Below are 25461 nucleotides of genomic sequence, written 5' to 3'. Positions count from 1 at the left end.
TGAGCCGAATGGGAAATTCAGGCAAGGCACCACAGAGACACGCCAGGCCACAAGGGGGCGAGACTGGGAGGTGGCCATTGCTGTTCCAGGACCAGCATACCCCAGCATATCCCTGTGACACCCGCTAGCAGGGATGGGAACCTTTTCTGGGTCGGGGGCCGCTGACCCACAGAAAAATCTGTCAGTGGCCACACACAAGCGAAATGGAAACAAACAAAATACAAACCCTCACTGCCGTGGCCCCCAATTGAGAAGGAGAAAGGCCCTCCCCCACATTCTCCTCATACACCAGAGCCTAGGGGGGCCCAGGCCAGTAGATTTTGTGTGCTCCAGACTCATGGGGGGGGGGAGTAGAGGAGACTGGAGCACCACCATGGGCTCCCAAGTGCTGGAAGGGGAGCTCCAAGCCTTGAGGGAGGGATCCAGGGAAGCTGGGGGCTGCATCCAGCCCCCAGGCCTTAGGTTTCCCACCCCTGGGCTAAAGCAAGAACCACGGGGCTGGTTTTCTGTTTCTGTGCTCTTTGTGCAATAGTTTAAAGCTTTGGGGGGTAGATGTAGACTATTCCAAGGGGGGACATTTTACCCATGGTATAAAGCAGCAGAGAGCCTGATGAGCTGTGTTGCCACCCAGCCGCTGCTTGCACTCAAGCTGATTAGCGTTTCCTTATAAATATTTTGGAACAGGCGCCATTCTCCAAGTAAATCCAAGAGATCTGGAAGATCCCTGCCGACGGCCAGGACTTTGCACCCAGCACTGCTTGGCAGGAATCAGCAGCAGGGAAATCAGCGAGTGACATGCCTCTTGCTCAGAGCAACGGCTCACTTCCCCAGCACAACAGATGCACCGAGCCTCCAAAGGCAGGAGCCAGTTTATTACATGCACGATTCCACAAGCGCCTCTATCGTCCTGAGCAGCCCAGGGACCAAATAGCTATGGCACCTCGGGGATAATGAAGCAAACTTTGGTACCAACCCCCCTCACTCCTGCTCCTGCCTATCACCAACAGGAAAATGGCAACGAATGCTGCTTGGCAAGGTGCAGAAGCAGGCCCTGCTTTCCCCCAGTTTGGCAACTTTCATTTACGATTGTGAGCCGATTACCATGCCCCACGAAGCAGATGGGGCATATTAGCGGGGCAATACTAGCTGTCCCTGAGCCAGGGCGGGCGGTGCTGTTTGGGAAGTGGCAGCAGGGCCTGGTAAAGGGATGTGCTCCCTGGACATGGTGTCAAGTCCCTGGACAAGGTAACTCTCCCACAGACAGAGCCGGAAGTAACTTCCACTCTGGCAGCTGTTGCGAGCAGTCCCAGCTGGAGGCTACAGCAGCACAGCAGTGTAGATGGCACCTTCATTTACAGGGCAGGGGCGACAGCTACTCTCAAGTCTGGACTGTACCTCAGAAGGCAGAGGGTTGGTTAATGTTGGAGCGCTGTCCCTGTTCATCTAACTATGTTATGTGTTTAATAATATCATGTGCCATAGGGACCTGCCAACTTTCCAACGTTCTGTACAGCTTTCTCTGAGGTAGGACATTGATCTTTATTTCCTGGCCCTGTCATGTAGCAGGAGTCCACATCCCAGCTCCAGCAGCTCTGGTTACAAGAAGACCCCACAGCATGCATACAGATGTGCCAGGAGATGGATCTGGAGATAGGTGAGAAGAGAGAGAAAAAACAAGCTTTTCTGAACAAATGCCCACTCCCTCCCTGCGCAGCAGATACGGTGCCTATGTATTCACATTCATCTTTGTACAAATGAAACCTGTATTGGTTGAGCAACTACAACTGCCTTTAGCCTGCGCCTTCTGCTCTAGTGTGAAATCGTCAGCTTTGAAACTGGAAAGCAGGCTGGTGCTAGAGGGGTCTGTTAATTATTTTGCCATAATTTAGCATCTACTCAAACACTGAAGTGCTTCCTGCTGATTCATCCGTTGGAGAGACCTGTGTTTCAGTGCTGCATTACCTCTGGCGCCCCGGCTATTACACACACACACACACACACACACACACACACACACACACACACCTATTTGCTCCCTTTGCTCCCTTTAATCTTTCCCTTGATCTATTCACCTGCCTCGAGTGTGCTTTCATCCTCTTGATTTTGCTGTTTCCGAGACAGGATTTTCTAATCCTAGAGAGGCTGAAACATTTATACCTGGCTCAGTTACACTGATTATGCTCCTAACACCATAGTTACAATCGAACATGCCACCTGTCCTCACCCAAGGGCTGTCAGTCAAAGAGCCATCCCCACCATCTGGGAGCAGATGTGCAAGCTTGTTCCTCTTCTTTCTTGGCCCCTTCATGCTTTGGCCACCATTGCAGAGGAGATGCTTCCATGCTAATGCTGATTGTTTAAAAAAAATTTGTTAATTCAATTTGTGGCTGAACTCCTTAAGGGGAAATTGCATATTTTCTGTTTTACCCACATGTAGTTTATGATATAGCAGTCTCAGATGATGATCTGTGGCTCATTTAAAGACTCCTTTCCCTACAGATTTGACAGAACACAAAGAAGGTACCTGTACAAGATGTCTAAAGATAGCAACAGCTCTTGGTGCAAGGTTAAAGAATGTGAAATGCCATCCAAAATTTGAGCAGGATGAGGTGTAGAGCAAGCTTCCAGAAGCTTTAAAAGAGCAACACTCTAATGTAGAAACCTCAGAACCCGAACACGAAAAAAAAGAAAAGAAAATCAGCGTTCTGCTAGTGGCATCAGACTCAGATGAAATTGAACATGTGTCAATCCATTCTGCCTTGAATAGTTTTTGAGCAGAACCTGCCCTCAGCACAGACATGTCCTCTGCACTGTGGTTGTAGCATGAAGGGACACATGAATCTTTAGCAGATCTAGCACAAATATCTTGCAATGCCCATTACAATAATTCCATGCGAATACATGCCCTCACTTTCAGGACTGAGTAGACTTATAAGCTCTCATGTTTTATATTGCTTTGGTTTGGAAGACAGTTTTTTGTTCATCATTCTAGATTTGTAAGTTCAGCTTTCATGATAAAGAGATTGCACTACAATTCTTGTATTATGTGAACTAAAAAATATTTTTACAGTGCAGGCATTTGTAATCAAAAATAGAAAGTAAGCACTGTAACACTTAGAATTCTATGTTGTAACTGAAACCAATATTTGAAAATGTAGAAAACACCACAAATATTTAAATAAATGATATTCTATTATTGTTTAAGAGTGCAAATAATCACATGATTAACGATCTTTTCTTTAATCGCTTGACAGCCCTAAATTAACCCTTTGCCATTTGTTTGCAGCTAATTTTGGCTACATTCACAGTACATTAGACTCTTAATATCTTTATTATAGAGTTGCACTATCTGTCTGGGAATGAAGCTGTCTAGAACAGAACTTACTCCAGAAATGTTACCCTCCCAAGAAGCAAAATGTCAGATGGTTCCTCAACTCTGGTATTAGAGTTGCCTGGGGATAGTCTAATGGGGCTCATCATGAGTTGACCCTGGCCCCCTTTTAAAGAAAAGAGGTCCCACAAGCTCAGGAATGTGCTGTGCTGAGTGCAAGAGCTGCCACCTTGTAATAAGAAACAGAATCATTGTCATTTCTTGGATCTGAGCAAGATAAGGGGTTGTTACTAGCACCAGATGCACCTGCCTAGCAGAGAAAGTGTCCAGAGGCTCTTTGCTCATTCCTGTTAGGAATGCAAGCGACCTGGTGATGCATTCAGTGAAGGCTGCATGTAAAAGGAGTCTGAATGCATCTCATCTGTTCGACAGAATGAATCAGTGAGAAGTCTCCCCAATGGATAATCACTGAACCTTTATTGCTCCGTTTAACTGTCTAGGGACCCAACCACTCGTGTAAGCAAGGGATGGCGATTGTTAAAGGCATTGCCTCACTGCATGCGTTAGCAATTAGCTCCCTTCACCATTGTTGACATGGGACATGTCCCCATCAATGGTGAAACAGTTCGCATTTCCAGCACACGCTGCTGCACATCATGCAAATGTATCCATCCCGTCTCCTTGCAGTGTACTTGTTCAAGCTGTGCCAGGAAGTGAATACCAAGGGATGGCAACAGCACAGCTTGCTCTGCTTCTGGCACTTTTCAATATAGGCCTTAAGCACGCAGCAATCATCTTGTCAGATATCAGCCACCAGATGCAGGACATGGCCAGGGAAGGCTGTTGGGAACAGCCTTTTGCCTTTTGGAAGAGATGAATGTGAGCCCTCTTTTTGGTAATTCACTACTGGGCATAAAAATACAAAAAGCTATCTTACCTTTAAAGATGGGGTAGGTCATACGGGCATTTCAATTAGTTTTATGTCCCTCCTTTTGAGACAGAACCATCTATGAATGCTCAACACTTGGGTGCCATCTCATGGTCAAGTGCTTGGCAATCGTTGAGCCATGCAACACTTGCTGGCATCTCCTGCTGGTATGCCTGGCTAGTATCCCTGTTTTATAGGAGCAGCGCACCTCCAGGCCATTCTGTCCAGGCCTGGCTCCTCTGCTGTTTTTATTTTATAAGCCTTTATCACCTGCCGCAGTCAACGCAAATACTAGCATTGACTTTCCAAGTTTGTGAAGTGAAGCCATTGAAAGCTTATCTTCAGCCCCAAACTGGTTGTTTCCTCGGGTTACATATGTTGAGTTTTTGGGACACTCATGGGCCTTTAAAAAGAAAAGCCAGAAGTGGCTTGAAGTCCTCTATAATGGGGCACAGATCTACTTTAAATACAGGTTTTCTACTCCCTTGCCATAATGCAAATTATATTCTGTGCAATGCAGTATTTGCAAGACCTAGCACAATGACAGCTCAAGTCAGTCTTCTGCCAAATGTTTGTGATAGCTACTTGAAAAAAACCCTCTAGTTTTACCTGGGAAACTTCCTTTTGGATGGCTTCTTACATACACTATCCTGCATAGTAGAGTGAAATTCATGTTCCCCCTCCTGAATTAGGAAAAGTTGTTCTAGTTAGAGATTGGGGTTTTTTTTAGTTTCTCCAGGACTTGGGACAGATTTAGCTACAGTTGAAGTTAAAGAGTGTTTTGAAGTTGATTCACAGGCACGTTATTTTATTGGTCCTATATAGTTCTATTCTATTGCTAGATCTTTGATGGAAAGTAGCAATATTTTACACATTAAGAATAGTCATCCTGGGGACATAGTAGTCAGATTTAAGGATCAGACATTTTATAGGCAGCTATAAAAGAATGGGAAGTGAATAGATCAAAGTTATGAGACCCTGTAACTCTAAGATATTAAAATGAAATGGGAGAACCATGTCTGCTAGAATAACCCAATGATTTAGTCATGAAGCAACATAGTATGGTCTGAGAAGGCTAAAGCTGTATGGTAACTCCTGCATCAAGACATTGGAAAGGAGTTAAAGGCACCACTAACATGATTTGAAAAATAATAGATCAAGCATTGATGGTCAAGGGCAGAATACTAAATGGAAATAGGATTCCCAGTATGGTATCATTTTCTGAGATTAGTAAAAACGTCATCAGAATGGCTTGCCAAGAAATTACACTGACATTCAGATTTAATTCAGATGAGCAAGACACTGATTATGCAGTTACCCTCTTTTGTAGCATTCAAGACAATATCTACCCCCTGGCTTGTTTCCTGTAATGCAGGGAGCAGCCTTCAGGTCTATCCATTTTCTTTTATTTTTACACAGATTAATGTGAACAGTATGCGTGTTCAGGAAAGAAAGCCGACTGTTAGTAATGGGGCAAAGAAACCCCCAACAATACACTATATCATTTCATGAGTCTCAACATCAGGTTCCTTTTCCAAAGACACTATGTTTGCTAGGAGGAGTTTGTGCTTATTGTCTATACCCAGAAGGAGACCAGCCACTACTTGTTCAATTTCCAGTGATAAAAAAGAGAGCAGCGCCTTTAGAATGCAACCAGCTGTCACTGGAAGCTAAAATAAACTTGCTTTTTGCTTATTTGAGCATCAGGGTACTTCAATGTTCGGGGAGGGGAGGGGCTGAACTGAAATATTAGGATCCTCGCCTAAAAAATCTGTCATATTGTATTATGACTAGAGTGAAGTTTTCAAGGAGGAAAATGAGTTCCAAGACTGCAGAGAAGCCAACTCAAAAACAGGGGTCTCAGACTTACAGGAAAGGTTTGTAGCTCTGCTCTTCAGTCCTTTTAATTTGCTGCACTGCCAGCTATCAGGCAGCAGCCAGCACTAGACACTTCAGAGGAGGTTGCAAGAGACAGTTATGAGAGAAACCCGGAGTCCTGGAAGGGATTTTAATCTTTACCTTTTGATATGTTGGGATTGATAAAACCCATCATCCACATTTTCCAAATCCTGCTAAGCTCTTGGCCACAGTGACATCTTGTGGCAATGAGTTCCACAGGCCAACTGAGCACTGTGTGAAAATTTTCCTTTCAGTTTTAAATTTGCCACTCTGATTTCAACAGCTTGTTACCCTTTCTAAAGAATACAGGAAGGTAGATTAGAAACTTCTAGCTATTCATTTTGTATACCTTTCCCATGTTTCCTCTACTTATCTCCTCTCCAAGACTAGTCCCAATGTTCAGTATTTAATGGATTCTGGTCTTTTAATCACTCAGCCACATCTGAGTCCCCTTTCTGTCTTTTGATAGAGAGGGAAAGCTACTTTAGCTCTAGTCAAAGTGGCCTACAATTGCTTTATACAGCAGCATGGTAACATTTAATCTCCTTTTAGTATGCATTCTAAGTGATTTGCTTTTAAAAACAATACACTACTGCACACTGAGCAAAAGTCTCCAGTGAACTGCTTACAATGAGACCCCTATCTCCCACTGAGCTTTTAAGGACCCCTTAAAAAGGGTGTATAAATAGTTCACATCCCTTCCAGATACTGCATGTCAACATTGAATTCATCCACTCATGTTGCCCATTTCTTAATAACCTCTTAATTTAGTTTGTGACTGGTTTCACAAAAAGCTCTATTAACTATTTGGTTGACACTTTCAGAGAATCCCAATATGGGACTCATTCCCGGGGACTGGCTCAAAACAATTATCTTTTTTTTTCCAGTCAGCCAGTGTAGCTACATACAGCTGAAGGCAGAATGTTCACCTTGTCTTTTTTATTCCCATTTAGTTTCTGGGTGTCTGGCTGATGAGTCTTGCCCACATGCTCAGGGTTTAGCTGATCGCCATATTTGGGGTCGGGAAGGAATTTTCCTCCAGGGTAGATTGGCAGAGGCCCTGGAGGTTTTTCACCTTCCTCTGTAGCATGGGGTACAGATCACAGCTGGAGGATTCTCTGCATCTTGTGATCTTCAAAGTATTTGAAGGCTTCAATATCTGAGATATAGGTGAGAGGATTATTCTAGGAGGGGTGGGTGAGAATTTGTGGCCTGCTCTGTGCAGGGGGTCAGACTAGATGATCATAATGGTCCCTTCTGACCTTAAAGTCTATGAGTCTATGAGTTTCAAGGAGAAATTGTAGCTATAAGTCCTCTGTCTGAGTTTTATGCTGGAAATTGTTATCTTTGATCCAAAGGCGCACTGACCAATGGGCATGCTAAACATTTTCTTTCAGGCTAAACAGGATCTCAATATTGGTCTTGTTCCTGGGGACTGGCTCAAAACAATTATCTTTTTTTTCCAGTCAGCCAGTGTAGCTACATACAGCTGAAGGCAGAAAGTTGAACCTCTCTAGTCTGGCACACTCTGGTCCAGCAACTTCCATAGCCTGGCATGATGTGAGTTAGCAAAATGTCCAATTTATCATAAGTGAAGCACACAGGGCTTCCAAGGAAGCTACAGTATTCTTTTCTTAAAGAGACAGCTCAGGCAGTCTGGAGTTCTCCAAATAAACAACCAAATGATCAGGATGGAGATTCTTTTTAATTTTGTTTTAAATAAAGTTATTTCAGCACACAGCTGTCTCTATTGTATTTATTTCAGGCACTTTGCCATAGTTTTTTTATAGCTGATTTTCATTACACTCTGATGTTTAAAAAATAACATTGACAATGTATAATCATAAATTAGCCATGTTTAGCTTACCATACCTCTGCCACTATAAAACACATCCTAAGGAAGCACACCATTATGGAGACGACTGACCAGCAATGCAGCAAAGACGATGACTGAGATGACATTATTATAGGTTGGGATGGCAGCACTATCTTTCGGGTTGCCCAACATTTTACCATTATAAGACCCTGTTTTCAGTTGCTTATCACTTTTGCCAAATTTTAATCCTTGGAGCTGAAATTTTTGATGCTGGGTATCTGCCTCAAACTAATTGTTTTGGGGAAATTTCAGCCAAAATGGTTCATGTGTTTCTGAAAATGAAGCAAAGGAAAATATCTTGTTTCATTTTTGTTAAAGTATTCTCAAGGCCTTTTCTCTGAACAGCTCTAGCACCCCTAAATTTAGGAGCAGGGGATTGAAAAGTAGCAGGAGGGTGGCCTTTATGCTGGGGGTGTATCTTTTGTTGTCCCTGTGATCTTTCACTTAGATTTGATCAAGTTATAGTTACAGTTCATACATTCTCAGTAGAGAACTTAACAGCTAAAATCTCAGAAAATTCCATCCTCATTGAGCATCCTCCAGCCCATTACAACTCATGGTACTAACCAAGCTGCACAGGTGCCATTCCTCCCGACAGACCAATTGAGTTTGCTCCAGCCCCAGGACTCAAATAGACTTACTCTGCAATGGAAACTAACCTTAAACACACCCTACAATGACTGCTCCCAGCTGCTTAGAACCAAGGCTGGGCCAGCTCTGGAACAGAGAATTGAGAGCCAATGTCTTCCATGATCTCAGTGATCCCCCTTCTGGCACCAATGCAGCAAGAAAGAGGAAGCAATATGATTTGAATGCAGAGAGGACAAAAGACAGTAGATTGATGAGTCTAGTGAGGGGAGAGAAATGGTGATTAGGAGTTTGAGTGGTTGGGCATTATAAGATTGTGAGCTTTCCTGACAGACAGGACATCATTTGTAGCAATGAATAGACAAAGAGATTGGGAGCCAGAGTTGGAAGTGGAAACTGGAGGTGAGGGCAGTTGTTTGGGAGGAGGGGACCCTGAAATCAGATGAGGAGCTGAGAAGAGGGAGGAAACTACAATTGGCTGGACAACAAGGTTGGTTCTAGGAATCAGTGCAGGGGGGAAAGGTGGGAGAAAGAAACCTGATATGATCAGGGTCAGGGGTGAGTAGTGGGGAGGAACAGGGACTCGCAGGGCAAATAAACCGGAACAAGGAGCTAGGGTGGGGGTTGGGAGGCAGCTAGAGATAGGATGAGGTGGTGCCTGATTCTTCAGACTCATCCTTCAAGTTTTGGTCCAATGTTTCTCTGCTTTGAGCCTTATTTGCTTGGATTTTTATGAATTTCCACAATCCATATTCCTTAACTTGTCTCCAATCAGTTTTTGGCACATCAAACTTGGGTTTTATGCAACCCATATATTACACACATGCAAGCTTCCATTTACACTTTTCTTGTCTTTTGTGCAGTTTTTAAGTCCTTATGTTTTGTGTCACCCTGTTACTGGTCTTCCCAGAAAAGAGACTTCTTTTTACAGGTTTGTGTATTTTTACCTCAGACTTCCAGCAGAGCATGTGACATTATTGCTGACTGCAAAAAGTCATTTTAAACCAATCAGCAATTCTATGTAAAATACCAAATGGCAAAACTACTTATGTCAGCAAGGCCCTGGTCTAAGTGTTACCTTATCTAAACTCATTCACTATCCTTAAGTACAAATTATTAAAATACAGCTATCAAAGCTTTTAACCCTGTGATTTAACAATGCTTCCTTTTAACATTTCAGTATCATATTCAGTATGTGTATATCACTCTGCCCACATACTCTATTTAGGATGGAGCCTGGGTAGGGTTGCCAGGTGTCCAGTTTTCACCCGGAGAGTCCATTTGTGCCCTTGTCTGGTAAAAAATATGTCTGAAATTTTCTGTTATTCCCGGGGGGAGCGTGGGCGTGGTTGGTTTTTTTGCTCAACAAGTTTGGTCCCCCGTTTTTTTGTTTAACCAATTTTTCTCCCTCCATGATCAGGATTTTTTGTGAAAGTATCTGGCAACACTAAGCCTGGGGGAGTTTTGGAAAACACAGTGCTCCCTTTCTGTTAAAATTACTTATTTTCTTTAAACATGGGTTTTCAAAGGCCTTGTTCATTTAGGGTTCAGTTTTGCCTGTGAATCATTACAAAAACAAAACAAAGTCTCTAAAATTTCCTGTGTTGTATTTTGAGAGGTATCTCAATCTTATGGCCTTGATATTTAGGGTTTTTTTTTTTTTAAATGATACCATGACACCAGTAGTGGAAGCGGTAATTTCCTTGAAATTGGAATTCCATTGCTGCATCAGAAGAAAGAGTTGGACACTGTATTGCTGGAAAAGGGCGGCCGAAGCTGCCTGTTAGTGAGTGCTGAAGTCTAACGGAGTTAAACTCCAAACTTTTATTCAATTTTGTAATCTGCCTGATCAAAAACCCATTGCAGTTAACAGGATTCTTTTCATTGGCATGATTGGGCAATGGATCGAACCATAATAATTGTTATAACCTGTGCATTAGCAGAGGAAATTTTTTCTCATGAGAGCTTTGTTGCACCTTAAACCAAGGCCTAGTCCCGCTTTTGGTCCCAGAGAACCCACTGGCTATCTGTGTGATTGCACATGAACTGAATGAAAGTGAACTTTGTCTATGAGTCCTCAACAGATTATATTTGCCCCTTGCAGAGGAGTAGCAAACTTCTAGACTTCATGAATCCCATTTAAGACAGGTTTCTAGTGGAACTTAAGTGACACATAGCCTTCTACTCAGAGGTGATTTCACCCAAACAGATATAACCATGGGAAAAAATGAATGGAGGGTCATTCAAACATACACATTGTCTAACCTCAGAGCCTGACAATATCTTGGAAATCACTTTTCCCACAAAAAAAATTACAAATCCCTTTCAAAGTGAATGTCTACACACCATTCTAGCTGTGACTCTCCTATTAGAGCTGAAATAGACTTTCCTTTCTACACCCTATCAGAATAAACCCTCTTGGCAAATAAGTGCTATATATATGCAAATAAGTAACACTGAGCTGAATAGGCTTATTATACAGCTGTTTGATCCCTTTTTTGACCACCATTATTCTACCTTTCTTCAAATTATAATTCCATGCACATGCTTGGTTTTGGTAATCCAGTCTAGTTCTCTTATCTTGTTCCTATTAATGCCCAGACTCAGTACCTTATTAGCAGCCACAGAAAAAAGATACATTTGTTCACAGTAGTTATGAAAATTCCAAACATCTTCCCTTTATTTGATATAGTGTAATTCCTGACATTTTCTCAATACCAAGAAGATTGGATTCATTGGAATGTAACTCTGAAATAAGTCTTGCACCAAGTCTTTAATTTCAGACCAAAAAATTATCCATTTAAGGATTCCCAGAAGATGTGGAAAGGGTGAACTTTTGGTCTGATAATCTCCCCAGCACTGTATCATAAATACAACAGGTTCCTGGGTGCGAGCCCCCTGCCTGTCTCAGTTTCCCCCAAGAGGCGGCTTTATGGGCATGAGCCCTCGCACTCCAGTCCGAGGACAGGGCCCTGCGAGCCCATTGCCTGTTCAGTACATGGGGCAGAAGTACCTCAAGGGGGCCTTGGCCCTCCAGTCAGAGTCCTATGCAGGTCCAAGGTCGTCAGTAACGGCCTGTGGGGCCATCGAAAGAGCGGGCCGCCGTAGGTCCTGGCTTCACACGCTGAGGGAGGAGGAGGTTTAGGGGGACCCAGGCCCTCCCTCTCCACTGGGTCCCAACCCGGGGCCCTAAGGGTGGGGGTGTTCACCCCTACCCAGCTGACGGGGATCCAACCCGAAGCTCGCCAGCCCATGGGCGCCAAAAGCGCTCTGCCCCAGGCTCCTTCCTAACCCCCTCTGGCTTCCCAGGTTCGCAGGGGGGTTCCCCGGGTCTTACCGCCGCTCTGCCTTCCTGCTCAGACCTGGCGTGACTACTGCCTCCCAAGGTCCACGGAGTACTCCTCTGCAGGGTCATGGGGGAGCCCCTTTGGCTGCCCAGGTGAGGGCTCGGCTCCTCGCTCCGCCTCTGGCTCTCTCCTGGGCCCGATTTAAATGGCCCGCCGCCGGGCATCACAGGGCGTCGCTCCACCCTCTCCACGTCCCTCTGTTCAGGCGTACACTGGCTGTGCGGCGGGCCACCACTTCTGCGGGCTGCGGCCGCCTGATGGAGGCGCGGTCCTAAAACCCGCTGGCCATGTCCTCGCAGCTTTGCCGGCTGCCACTCCTTGGGCGGTTGGCCGACCAGGCTGCCCCCAGTTTCAGTGCGGGCCTCGGAGAGCCCGTCACAAACAACTAAATTTGTTCTGTGTGAAAAAAATTGGACCAAATCCTAGGATTTAAAGATCTGAGCCCTGGTCATTACCTTCCATTATAAAGCTAATGGAATGTTGATAACAAAGTCCTGCTTTTCGATTGGCTCTTGTACTGGTCTTAGATTGCTAGTCATATAAAAAGAACCCTATTTATATCCATGGCAACAACCAGTCCAGGTGTCTAACTTTCCAACAGGTAAGAAGTTAACTATTTATGTTTTCTTTACACTTCTACATTTTTCAGGTTAGTTACAGCAGTTATGATCCCCAGGCCAGGAATTTCCCAGCAGTTAAAGCCCAAAAATATCTGGGCAGGATTTAACATATGGGAAGGGGTTTGCCACAAGGTAGTGGACTCCATGCAGAGATGGAGGGATTTGCCATGAGAAAGTCGGGTCTGTGTTGAGGAGAAGGGAACTTATGTTGCCTAGGGGGAGGGCTTCACACTCCAGAGCAACATATATGTTTTGTTGACAAAACTGGTACTGTGAATATGGCTTTAGTAAACTGCATGCAAGGAAACAATATGTGTTTTCATATGGCTACATGGAAAGGTATACATCTGGGAACAAAGAGAATAGGCCATACTTACAGATGGGGACCTATACTCTGGGAAGCAGCAACTCTGAAAGGGTATGTCTACACTACAAAGTTAATTCGAACTAACAGATGTTAGTTCGAATTAACTTTGATAGGCGCTACACTAGCACTCCGCTAGTTCGAACTTAATTCGAACTAGCGGAGCGCTTAGTTCGAACTAGGTAAACCTCATTCTACGAGGACTAAGCCTAGTTCGAACTAGGTAAACCTCATTCCACGAGGACTAAGCCTAGTTCGAACTTACTAGTTCGAATTAAGGGCTGTGTAGCACCTTAATTCGAACTAGTGGGAGGCTAGCCCTCCCCAGCTTTCCCTGGTGGCCACTCTGGCCAACACCAAGGAAACTCTATTGCCCCCCTCCCGGCCCCGGACCCCTTAAAGGGGCACGGGCTGGCTACAGTGCCCGTGCCAGGTGCAAGCCTGCCAGCACCCAGCCAGCAGACCCTGCACCTGGCACGGCTTGAGCCAGCCACCCGATGCCCCCCAGCCGTCCCCCTCTTCCTGGGACCAGGCTGGCGGCTCCCAGGAGCTTGCCCAGGATCGCAAGAGGCGGGCACCCGCCTGGTCCAGTGCAGACATCGTGGACCTCGTCCACGACCTCCACACTAGGCACAGGAAAGCAGCCGTCTAGGGCAGGAGAGCTGCCAGCCTGGCCACCCAGGAGCAGGTTTGCATGAAAATCAAGGTAGTCCACTGTGACCCCCGACCCTGAGCCCTGAGCTTAGAATGGCCGTACTGGGTCAGACCAAAGGTCCATCTAGCCCAGTAGCCTGTCTGCCGACAGCGGCCAACCCTAGGAACCCTGGAGGGGATGGACCAAAGACAGTGACCAAGCCATTTGTCTCGTGCCATCCCTCTCCAGCCTTCCACAAACTTCGGGCAGGGACACCACTCCTACCCCCTGGCTAATACCACTCCATGGACCCAACCTCCATGAATTGATCTCACTTCTCTTTAAACTCTGTTCTAGTTCTAGCCTTCACAGCCTCCTGCAGCAAGGAGTTCCACAGGTTGACTATTTGCTTTGTGAAGAACAACTTTCTGTTACTAGTTTGAAGCCTGCTACCCATTCCTTTCCTTTGGTGTCCTCTAGTCCTTCTTTATGGGAACTAATGAAGAACTTTTCTGTATGCACCCTCTCCACCCCACTCATGCTTTTATAGACCTCTATCATATCCCCCCTCCATCTCCTCTTTTCTAAGCTGAAAAGTCCCAGTCTCTTTAGCCTCTCTTCATATGGGACCTGTTCCAAACCTCTGATCATTTTAGTTGCCCTCCCCTCTCCCACCCTTTCTCTTCCCCTCTCCCACCTCCTTTCCCCAGTCTCCCCCAGTTTTGTTCAATAAAGAGAGATTCTATTTTTGAACACAATTGTCCTTTATTTTGTACATCAGGAAGGGCGGCTAGGGAGGGCTAAGTGGAAGGAGGTGAGGGAGGAATGGGGTACGAGCCCCCGATGGGGAGGACTGGGCTGGCTCTGTAGGCTTCTGGGGGTGGAACCTCTCCTGCAGCCCCCCAATTGCCCCCTCTCCCCAGATGGCAGCCTGCGGCAAGTGCAGCCGGTCTGATGGCCGAGTGCTGTGATGTGCCCAGTGTGGGTACTCCGGGCAATCCAAGCCAGGACTGCTTTGCAAGCGGGGCACCCCTTGAGAACTGTCTGTCCGGGGTGGGGGTCGGGTCCCTTTAAGCACAGCCCTCGGCTAGCCTGAGACAGCAGCTCCACGTTCTAAGTCCTCATCTGATGCCCTGCCAGCACTGCTTCCGGACATCCTTAACCTCAGTTCAGGGTCCACTCTGTGTGGACATGCTAGTTCGAATTAGCAAAATGCTAATTCGAACTAGTTTTTTAGTCTGGATGCGTTAGTTCAAATTAGCTTAGTTCGAACTAAGTTAGTTCGAATTAGTGCTGTAGTGTAGACATACCCAAAAAGATTTTAAGGTAGGAGACCGGATCGGCTTACCTGGGAAATCCTTGGTGAACTTAAGCACAAAAAGGAAGCTTACAAAAAGTGGAAACTTGGACAAATGACCAGGGAGGAGTTTAAATGTATAGCTCGAGAATGCCGGGGGGTTATCAGGAAGGCGAAAGCACAAATGGAATTGCAACTGGCTAAGGATGTGAAGGATAACAAGAAAGGTTTCTACAGGCATGTTAACAAGAAGAAGGTGATCAGAGAGGGTTTGCAGCCCCTAATGGATGAAGGAGGTAACCTAGTGATAGATAATGTGGGGAAAGCTGAAGTACTCAATGCTTTCTTTGCCTCTGTATTCACGGACAAGGTCTGCTCCCAGACTAATGCGCTAAGTGACGCAAGATGGGATGAAGATGGACAGCCTTTGGTGGGTAAAGAACAGGTTAGGAACTATTTAGAAAAGCTAAACGTACACAAATCCATGGGTCCGGACTTAATGCATCCGAGGGTACTAAGGGAGTTGGCAAATGTCATTGAGGAGCCTTTGGCCATTATCTTTGAAAAGTTGTGGAGATTGGGAGAAATCCCGGACGATTGAAAAAAAGGCAAATGTAGTGCCCATCTTCAAAAAAGGGAAGAAGGACGATTCAGGGAACTATAGGCCAGTCAGTCTTACCTCGGTTCCTGGAAAAATCATGGAAGGGATCCTTAAGGAATCCATTTTGAGGCACTTGGAAGAGAGGAAAGTGATCAGGAATAGTCAGCATGGATTCACAAAGGGAAAGTCGTGTCTGACCAATCTGATTAGCTTCTATGATGAGGTAACTGGCTCTGTGGCCGTGGGAAAGTCAGTGGATGTTATATACCTTGACTTTAGCAAGGCTTTTGATACGGTCTCCCACAATATTCTTCCCAGCAAGTTAAGGGAATGTGGATTGGATAAATGGACAGTAAGATGGCTAGAAGAAAGATGGCTAGAAGGCCGGGCCCAGCAGGTAGTGATCAATGGCTCGATGTCAGGATGGCGGTCGGTTTCTAGCGGAGTGCCCCAAGGTTCAGTTCTAGGACCGGTTTTGTTCAATATCTTTATTAATTACCTGGATGAGGGGATGGATTGCACCCTCAGCAAGTTTGAGGATGACACTAAGCTACGGGGAGAAGTAGATACGTTTGAGAGCAGAAATAGGGTCCAGAGTGACTTAGACAAATTGGAGGTTTGGGCCACAAGAAATCTGATGAGGTTCAACAAGGACAAATGCAGAGTCCTGCACTTGGGATGGAAGAATCCCAAGCATAGTTACAAGCTGGGGACCAACCAGTTAAGTAGTAGTTCTGCAGAAGAGGACTTTGGGGTTACAGTGGATGAGATGCTGGATATGAGTCAACAGTGTGCCCTTGTAGCCAAGTTCTGGCCCCCCACTACAAAAAGGATGTGGACGCATTGGAGAAGGTCCAGCGGAGGGCAACCAAAATGATTAGAGGGCTGGAGCATATGACTTATGAGGAGAGGCTGAGGGAGTTGGGTCTGTTTAGTCTACAGAAGCGAAGAGTGAGGGGGGATTTGATAGCAGCCTTCAACTTCCTGAAGGGAGGTTTCAAAGAGGCTGGAGAAAGGCTGTTCACAGTAGTGACAGATGGCAGAACAAGGAGCAATGGTCTCAAGTTGTGGTGGGAAAGGTCCAGGTTGGATATTAGGAAAAACTATTTCACTAGGAAGGTAGTAAAGCACTGGAATGGGTTACCTAGGGAAGTAGTGGAGTCTCCATCCCTAGAGGTGTTTAAGTCTCAGCTTGACAAAGCCCTGGCAGGGTTAATTTAGTTGGGATTGGTCCTGCCTAGAGCAGGGGGCTGGACTCGATGGCCTCCTGAGGTCTCTTCCAGCTCTATGGCTCTATGATTCTATGATAAGGTCATGGTTGATAATCAGCTGAACATGAGCTCCCAGTTTGATGCTGTAGCCAAAAGAGCTAATGAGATTCTGGGATGCATACATAGGGGCATCTCAAGAAAGAAGGGAGAGGTTATTTCAACCTCTGTATTTGGCACTGGTGCTGCAAAACCATGCCCGGTGCCGGTGCCCACAATTCAAGATGAAAGTTGATAAATTGGAGAGGGCTGGGTTTAGAGAAAAGCCACAAGAGCGATTAAAGGTTTAGAAAATCTGCTTTATGCTGATAGACTCAAAGAGCTGAATCTGTTTAGCTTAACAAAGAAACGGCTGAAGTGTGACTTGATCACAGTCTGTAAGTACCTATGTGGGGAATATAGATTTGATAATGGGGCTTTTCAGTCTAGTAGAGAAAGGTCTAATATGAACCAGTGGCTGGAGGCTGAAGGTAGACAAAATCAGATATGAAATAAGGCATTTTTTTCCCAGTAAGAATAATTAGCTGTTAGAACAATTTACCAAGTATCATGGTAGAGTCTCATTACTGACCCTTTTTTTAAATCAGGATTCTATAGGATTTGCTCTGGGAATTATTTTGGGGCAAGTCTTTGGCCTGTACTAGGAGACCAGACTCAATGATCACAATGGACTGCTCTGGGCTGGAATCTATGTGTAGTCACCTTACTAAAGGTGCTTCTGCTTATTTTCTGGGAAGACCCTGTGTGTGGCAATCTAACCTCACAGACTACAATTCCCATGAGCCCTGGGGAAAAACAGGAAGGAAGGACTCTTGATGGGGAGAGCTGAGTCTCTCCATGTGTGTGGAGAAAGACTCAGCAGTCTGTGGACTCCCTGGCTGTGTCTACATTAGCATCCCTTTTCCGGAAAAGGGTGCCAATGAGACAAGTCGGAATTGCAAATGCCGCAGGGGATTTAAATATCCCCTGCAGCATTTGCATGAACATGGCTGCCGCTTTTTTCCGGCTCGGGGCTTTGCCAGAGAAAAGCGCCAGTCTAGACGGGATCTTTCGGAAAATAAAGCGTTTTCTGGAAGATCCCTTATTCCTCTTAAAATCAGGAATAAGGGATCTTCCAGAAAAGGCTTTATTTTCCGAAAGATCTCGTCTAGACTGGCGCTTTTTTCTGGCAAAGCCCCGAGCCAGAAAAAAGCGGCAGCCATGTTCATGCAAATGCCGCGGGGGATATTTAAATCCCCCGCGGCATTTGCAATGCCGACTTGTCTCATTGGCACCCTTTTCCGGAAAAGGGATGCTAATGTAGGCACAGCCCCTCTGTTTTTGGACCAGAAAGGGAGCCAGGGAGTTTGATACAGTTCAGGAGCTGTTATGTTGCAGTTACAGACTGGGACAGCAAGCCTTTGGAACTGGGATCTAGCAGGCTGCTTTTGATTGCCCAAGAGAGGAGGTCCTTTGGCTGTACTTGTGTCTAGCAGCTACTCTGCATCCAGCACATAAAAGGAGACTGTGAGTAACTGGGCATCTTTGGGAAAATGCTGCCTGGGACAGACCTCAGAGATTCAGACTAACTCTGGGTTCAAAGAGAAGGAGAGAGGCCAACCCAGTGAACCAGAGCTGCGGCATAGTTTGGACCCACATACACACTACCTACAGAGAATCTCCATTATAGCTGCAGTTCTTCAAGCGCGCCCATGCAAGCAAGAATTTGGGACTCTGAGTCCAGGGGTGTGCACACTGGGGTGGGATAAATATTGGTAGCTAGATAAGTTCATTTTACTTTTGTGTACTTTGTTAATTAATGTTATTCACTGTTAATTTGTTAAATCCTGTTTCTTTAAGTTAAGTAAAGGTTGTTCATTCTAATGCAATCTATTAGATGTATATTATTTATGATTTGTAATTGTTGTTCGGGAGTTAGATCCAGTTTATTGCTGGAATAAGTTTATTCCTAGAGGCTTCCAAGGCACACCCGTGTGTACAGGGCCAGCCAGGTGGAGGCACCACCATTGTACATTCTTTATGAGCAAGGGACAGCAGCAAGGGGGTGGAGAGGTTTTCCCCAACCAAACAACATCACCACTGGGGTACTCAGGATCTCCTTTTATGTCAAGCCCATCAGGCCCTGTGCTGTGACCTGCTCCCAAGTATCCCAGGGAGGAAAAAGGGGTTACATATGAATGAGGGACTAGGGCTTCTGGTGAAGAGGGGGAGGTTTCATGCTATAAGGAAGATGGGGTCTGTGCTGAGGGGCCAGGTGTATGATGCTGAGGGGGGGTCTCTATGGGGGCAGGGTCTGTGCTGAGGGGGGGGTCTCTATGGGGGCAGGGTCTGTGGTGAGGGGCCAGGTGTATGATGCTGAGGGGGGGTCTCTATGGGGGCAGGGTCTGTGGTGAGGGGCCAGGTGTATGATGCTGAGGGGGGGGTCTCTATGGGGGCAGGGTCTGTGGTGAGGGGCCAGGTGTATGATGCTGAGGGGGGGTCTCTATGGGGGCAGGGTCTGGGGGCAGGGTCTGTGGTGAGGGAGGGGTTTGCTGTGAGGGGCAGGGTCTGTGGTGAGGGAGGGGTTTGCTGTGAGGGGCAGGGACTGTGCTGAGGGGAGGGGTTTGCTGTGAGGGGCAGGGTCTGTGCTGAGGGGAGGGGTTTGCTGTGAGGGGCAGGGACTGTGCTGAGGGGAGGGGTTTGCTGTGAGGGGCAGGGTCTGTGCTGAGGGGAGGGGTTTGCTGTGAGGGGCAGGGACTGTGCTGAGGGGAGGGGTTTGCTGTGAGGGGCAGGGTCTGTGCTGAGGGGAGGGGTTTGCTGTGAGGGGCAGTGTCTGTGCTGAGGGGAGGGGTTTGCTGTGAGGGGCAGGGTCTGTGCTGAGGGGAGGGGTTTGCTGTGAGGGGCAGGGTCTGTGCTGAGGGGAGGGGTTTGCTGTGAGGGGCAGGGACTGTGCTGAGGGGAGGGGTTTGCTGTGAGGGGCAGGGTCTGTGCTGAGGGAGGGGTTTGCTGTGAGGGGCAGGGTCTGTGCTGAGGGGAGGGGTTTGCTGTGAGGGGCAGGGTCTGTGCTGAGGGGATGAGGTTACTTTCAAGGGAGGGGTTGTGAAGAGATGGGGGGTTGCCTGGAGGAGGCAGGGTCACTAGAGATGGGCGTGGTTGTTGTCAGGGTGACTAGGTGAGGGGCAGGGCTTGTTGGGAGGGGGTGGGCGTTGTTGTTAGGGGCGGGGCTTGTGGTGAGGGGAACGAGGTTAGCCTGGGTCTGTGGTGACAGGCGGGGCTCGTGAGGGGCGGGGTTTTCTCAGCGGGGTCTCTGGGAAGGCAGTTGCTGAGGGGCGGGGTCTCTGTTCCGTGCGAGGCGCGGCCCACCACGCTACGGGGCCCGAGGGGCGGGGCCCTGCTACCGGCCCAGCCGCCGTGGCTCACGAGCCCGTGCGCATGCGCCATATCCTAGGCCCCGCCCCGGCCGCGAGTCCCGGATTTAAAGGGGACGCGGCGCACGCGGCTTTGGCCTAGGCCGGTCGCTCTCCGAGCCCGCAGCGAGGACTCCCTTCCTTGCCCAGCCCTGCCCCCTCCCGCTGGCACAGCCGCGAGGCTCTGAGGGGCGCCCCCGGCCCGCCCCGCCCCTCCCCCGCGGTGTAACGCGGCTCTGAGGGCTCCGCGCTGGGCCTTGTCCCCGAGGGCCGCGCGCCGCATGCCCGCTGCCCTCCAGCGCCTCCTCCCGCCGGCCGCCCGGGCGCTGAGCCGACGGGCCGGGCTCTGCCTGCGCGCGGGCAGCGCGCTCCTGGGTCAGCCCCTTCCCGCCAGCCGCCACCGGGCTCTTCCCTCAGCCGCGCCCCTCTGGCCCCGCCGGCTCTGCGCGGCCCCCGCGGTCATGGCGGAGCAGAGGTTCTGCGTGGACTACGCCAAGCGCGGCACCGCCGGCTGCAGGAAGTGCAAGGAGAAGCTCCTGAAGGGCATGGTGCGCATCGGCAAGGTGGTGCCCAACCCCTTCTCGGAGTCGGGGGGCGACATGAAGGAGTGGTACCACGTCAAGTGCGTCTTCGAGAAACTAGAGCGGGCTCGGGCCACGACGAAGAAGATTGAGGACATCACGGACTTGGAGGGCTGGGAAATGCTCCAAGATGAAGAGAAACAGATGATAAGCCAGCACATCGCAGGTGAGACACTAGAGGGAGACCCACTGTGCCTTGCACCTTTATCAGCTGTAACAGTAGGAAATGTGGCGTCAGTGATTTCTACTCCATAGAGGCATTGCACACAGGGCATTGCAGTGGTTTGTGATGAGTGCAGTTGTCTTTTTCTCTGCATCCCAAAAACTGCTATGAGTCTTTCCCAGGCTATGTCTAGACTGCCAGCCTCTTTCGAAAGAGGCTTTTTCGGAAGTATCTTTCTAAAAAAACCTCTTTCGAAAAAGAGCGTCTAGACTGCAGCCAGTCCTTTCGAAAAAGCAAGCTGCTTTTTCGAAAGAAAGCACCCAGGCAGTCTGGATGCTCTCTTTCAAAAACGCCCTGTTTGCATTCAAGAACGCCTTTTTTCGAAAGAGCTCTTTCGAAAAAAGGCATTCTTCTTCGTGAAATTAGGTTTACCGCCGTCTAAAGAAAAGCCGCGTTCTTTCGATTTAATTTCGAAAGAACGCAGCTGTAGTCTGGACACAGCCCCAGTGAGTTGAGAGAACTTGTCTGTCCTTGAATGCAATGGGAAGGAACTGTAAGAAGGCATTGCAGGACTATCGGCATGCACATGATTTATTATTGTCGCTTCATGGAACAGCAAAGAATAGAGAGTCCCTGCCTGAAGTAGCTTAGCCTGCATCCTTACTGAAAACTAGGTGGAGGAATAGCTCAGTGGTTTGAGTATTGTGAGTTCACTACTTGAGGGGGCCATTTAGGGATCTGGGATAAATCTGTCAGGGATGGTACTTGGTCCTGCTGCGAAAGCAGGGGATTGGACTTGATGACCTCTCAGGTGTGTATCAGAGAACCCCTGACAAAAAATTATTGCCCACCCTTGGGCTAGATCCTGGGTGCTACTTTCACTCCCACTGGTAAAATATTTAAAATCTCCATACATTTTAAATATTTTACCAGCGGGAGTGAAAGTAGCACCCAGGATCTAGCCCAAGGGTGGGCAATAATTTTTTGTCAGGGGTTCTCTGATACACACCTGAGAGGTCATCATCAGAGAACCCCTGACAAAAAATTATTGCCCACCCTTGGGCTAGATCCTGGGTGCTACTTTCACTCCCGCTGGTAAAATATTTAAAATGTATGGAGATTTTAAATATTTTACCAGCGGGAGTGAAAGTAGCACCCAGGATCTAGCCCAAGGGTGGGCAATAATTTTTTTGTCAGGAGCCACTTCAGAAATGTCACACAGGAAGGGATGGGGCCAAGATACTTCCAAGTTCCCTGCCCCCAGACAATGATTGGTCTGGGGGTGAGGAACTGCCTTTGCTACCCCACATTGCCCCTAGGTAGCTCATGCCCCTGGCATGGGAGGAGACTTCCCACGTTCCCCTGCCCCTAGGCCTAATAGAGCCTGGGGGTGGGAGAGTACATGAAGCCTCCTCCGCTCTGCCCCCATCTTGCTTCAAAGCACCATTTGCTCCTGGCATGACAGGAGGAGGCTTTGCATGCTCCCCAGGCCCTCATTGGCCTGGGGACAGGAGAGCAGCAGGGCCTCCATCGGCCAGATCTGGCCTAAGGAGGCCCTTTTGCCCACCCCTGGTCTAGCCTATCCCCTCAGCTGGGCTAACTAAACCCAGGCTTAAAATAAGATCATGAGAGTGTTTTATGTGCAGATGGGAGGGGGCTAGAGGCAACATCTAAACCAATGCCTGAGTGAACTCTGCAATTAAGACATGCTCTCAGAATGCAAGCACTGGAAGGCTGGAGGGAGGAAGCCCTACTCTCTAATGAAACTTAAATACCAACAACGGTTCTGTGGCACCTTGGAGACTAACAAATATATAAATAGTATCGTGAACTTTCATGGGCACGACCCACTTCTTCAGGTGACATATCATGGAGCAAAGGGCATAGATTTTGAAATATAAAGCCGAAAAAGAGGGAAGAAATGGAGGTGAGAGGAAAAAACCCTATCAATTAGTGTCAAGGCTAATGGAGTAGGCTGTAAGTGCAAGTCACTAGGAGCCCTGGTCAGCTCTATTTTGCTGTTTGAGCTGGGGCTCATTACTGAGCTCCTAGTAGACATTTTACAAATAAAACTACCTATCCCCTCTCTCCGTGTGTTGGCTATTTGTAAGTTCTGACAAAAGTTGCTTATTTCAAAGTATTGTAAGTTACTTACCTGATTTTGTTGTTGAGGGTTTACAGGTTGTCTTAGATCACTTATGCAGATGCTTTACCTCTTACTGTGTTCCACAGAGGCTACTTCCAAGGCTGCAAACACACCTAAGAAAAAAGCAACAGTCCAAGCCAAGCTCTCCCCCAGTGGGCAGATAACCACTCCCAAGAAGGAGCTACCAGCTGCCCCCAATCCATCACCAAAGAAATTCTCTGGCTTCACAGGTGAGATATATTACACTGATGCTAGGGGAGCCCCCGTTCTTATAATAGCATCAGTGGAGTTTGAGTCAAACCTCAGGGTTGTGTCTAGACTGGCATGATTTTGCGCAAAAACTTTTAATGGAAAAGTTTTTCCATTAAAAGTATTTGCGCAAGAGAGCGTCTATTCTGGCATGTGCCTTTGTGCAAAAGATTTGCTTTTGCACAAAAGCATCCGTGCTAGTGTAGATGCTCTCTTGCGCAAAAAAGTTCCAATGGCCATTTTAGCCATCGGGCTTTCTTGCGCAAGAAATTAACGTTGCTGTCTACACTGGCCCTCTTGCGCAAGAATACTTGCACAAGAGGGCTTATCCCTGAGCAGGAGCATCAGAGTATTTGCACAAGAATCACTGATTTTGTACATTACAAAGTCAGTGTTCTTGCGCAAATACTCGCGGCCAGTGCAGACAGGCGGCAAGATTTTTGCGCAACAGCAGTCGCTTTTGCGCAAAATCATACCAGTCTAGACGCAGCCCAGTGGTTTATATTAAGTGAATAAGAAATGATTGTGCTAACAAAACGTGATATTTTGTTTTACTATCTGTAGAAAAAATGTTCAGTGTTTTCTAAGCTGTCAGTCATAAAATAACTGATATTTGCATTCTTTTGGTGATGTGTACAAAAGGGATAAAGCCTACCAAATCTTCTGCCCAGAAAAAATAAGGGGACTGCAGAATTGTATTTGAGTCTAGATCAGTGGTTTTCAGTCTTTTTGCATTTGCAAAAATACCTACCTCCCACCCTTTGAAAATCTTACACATAGTCTGTGGATTCCCAGGGACCTGTGGGCCACATATTGAAAACCACTGGTCTAGACTGAATGTTGACTTCAGTTATCTGGAATCAGCAAGGACCTGCTCATTTCTACATCAGTGGAAAAGCTCTGATTGACCTGATGGGGAGCAGAATCTGGACTCAGTAATATGCATAAACAATGACAATACTTTGAAACCTGTAACTGAAGTGGAAAGCTTTTTTTTTAGTGACTTACCTTGGCTACATGGCTGGTTCTTTGAAAGACCTTTGAGATTTGGAAAACTGCACCTTTTTCTACATAAAGAGAGGCTGAAATAAACCAAGTAACACATCTGGAATTTTTTTGTAATATTTTGTGGCACTTGTTAAAGTAAAATAATGTTTCCTGAAAACTGCAGAAATGCACTATTGTAACTGGACAGCTAAATCTTTTTTAGATATGTGAAATAATACAAGATTGTGGGCACAGCCCTTCTGTGCCTTGGTACCACTGGGGAAAAAAACTTCATTTCTAAATGGAAATTCAGTAAATGTTTTACTATATCAGACAAACTCTGATTTTTGTAGGTTACTTCATTGTGCTCAGAATTGTGTGGCAGAAACTAGAGATGGAAAGACTATTACTTCACCCAGTCACTGTAGGATTCTGTCCTATGCTATTTTCTAATTTAGTCCTAAGCAATTGAGCTTCCATCTTTCTCTTAGGTGAGGGAAGGGAAACCATAAAGTTGGCAAGTAGAGAAATAAATTTCTCATGGTTTTCAGAATAGAACTGTCTGAAGCTGTGCAGGTATCTCAGTCCCTCCCAAGTGGGATCCTATTAACTGAAAGCTTCTGCAATGAGTTGAGCATTTCCAGCTTAGTTCCTGAATCTTGTGCAGGAAAGAAGCGTGGATGTGATGGGTTTAGTTCATTGTTAATAGTTACATTAGTGCTAAAAGTATTGATCCTCTTGTCACTACAACATCAAGATAAACAGGCTCACTGGTTACACAGAGTAATTACATTATTACCTAGTTTATCTGTTTGCAGTTGGATTGTCCCCTTAACTTCATCTCTTGCTTAGTGACGATCCCTGTTAATCCAAATTCCAAGTCCTCTGATTTATTTGGATCAGCTGATCATATTATACCTCAGGTGTCCAGATTGGGGTTGTGGCTCATGGGATGGGTTCCATCTTGGTACCTGCCTCTGGAAGCTGAGTGGGAAGAAATGAAAACTGGTTAGGAAGGATTGTAAGGGAGCCTGCAGCTTTGTCCAGCATTTTCCTTCCACTGTTGGTTGCCTTTTGCTGTGAGGCTGTGTCTACATTGGCACCCCTTTCCAGAAAAGGGATGCTAATGTAGACTTTGGAATAGGCAAATCCGCGGGGGATTTAAATATCCCCCGCGGCATTTGCATTAACATGGC

The 25461-nt window shown here is 46.9% G+C and overlaps 1 protein-coding gene and 1 long non-coding RNA gene across 6 annotated transcripts in view; one reads left to right on the top strand and one right to left on the bottom strand.

Annotated features, from left to right (window-relative positions):
* Window positions 1–851: 851 nt before the first annotated feature.
* Window positions 852–12951, bottom strand: LOC112545210 (uncharacterized). 2 transcript variants are annotated; one of them, XR_003088677.2, is made up of 3 exons: window positions 11960–12625; window positions 2225–2349; window positions 852–1644 (listed from the first exon to the last, which is right to left on the bottom strand). It is a non-coding gene; the product is annotated as an uncharacterized LOC112545210 (long non-coding RNA). The 2 variants fall into 2 exon arrangements; XR_012897122.1 differs by lacking the exon at window positions 2225–2349 and having other exon boundaries at window positions 11960–12951.
* A 7146-nt stretch (window positions 12952–20097) lies between these two features.
* LIG3 (DNA ligase 3) overlaps window positions 20098–25461 on the top strand; it is a 30850-nt gene continuing 25486 nt past the window's right edge. For 3 of the 4 annotated variants that reach the window (XM_075905007.1, XM_075905008.1, XM_075905009.1), the window contains exons 1-2: window positions 20098–20886; window positions 23116–23259. In XM_075905007.1, coding sequence (XP_075761122.1) covers window positions 20421–20886; window positions 23116–23259 — 610 coding nt within the window. In that variant the 5' untranslated portion in view covers window positions 20098–20420. The remainder of the gene's footprint in view (window positions 20887–23115; window positions 23260–25461) is intronic. The other variant, XM_075905006.1, reaches the window with a different exon arrangement.

The sequence above is a fragment of the Pelodiscus sinensis genome, chromosome 21 (assembly GCF_049634645.1).
Source record: "Pelodiscus sinensis isolate JC-2024 chromosome 21, ASM4963464v1, whole genome shotgun sequence".
Classification (NCBI taxonomy): Eukaryota; Metazoa; Chordata; order Testudines; family Trionychidae; genus Pelodiscus; species Pelodiscus sinensis.
This window is presented reverse-complemented; position numbering and strand designations above follow the sequence as displayed.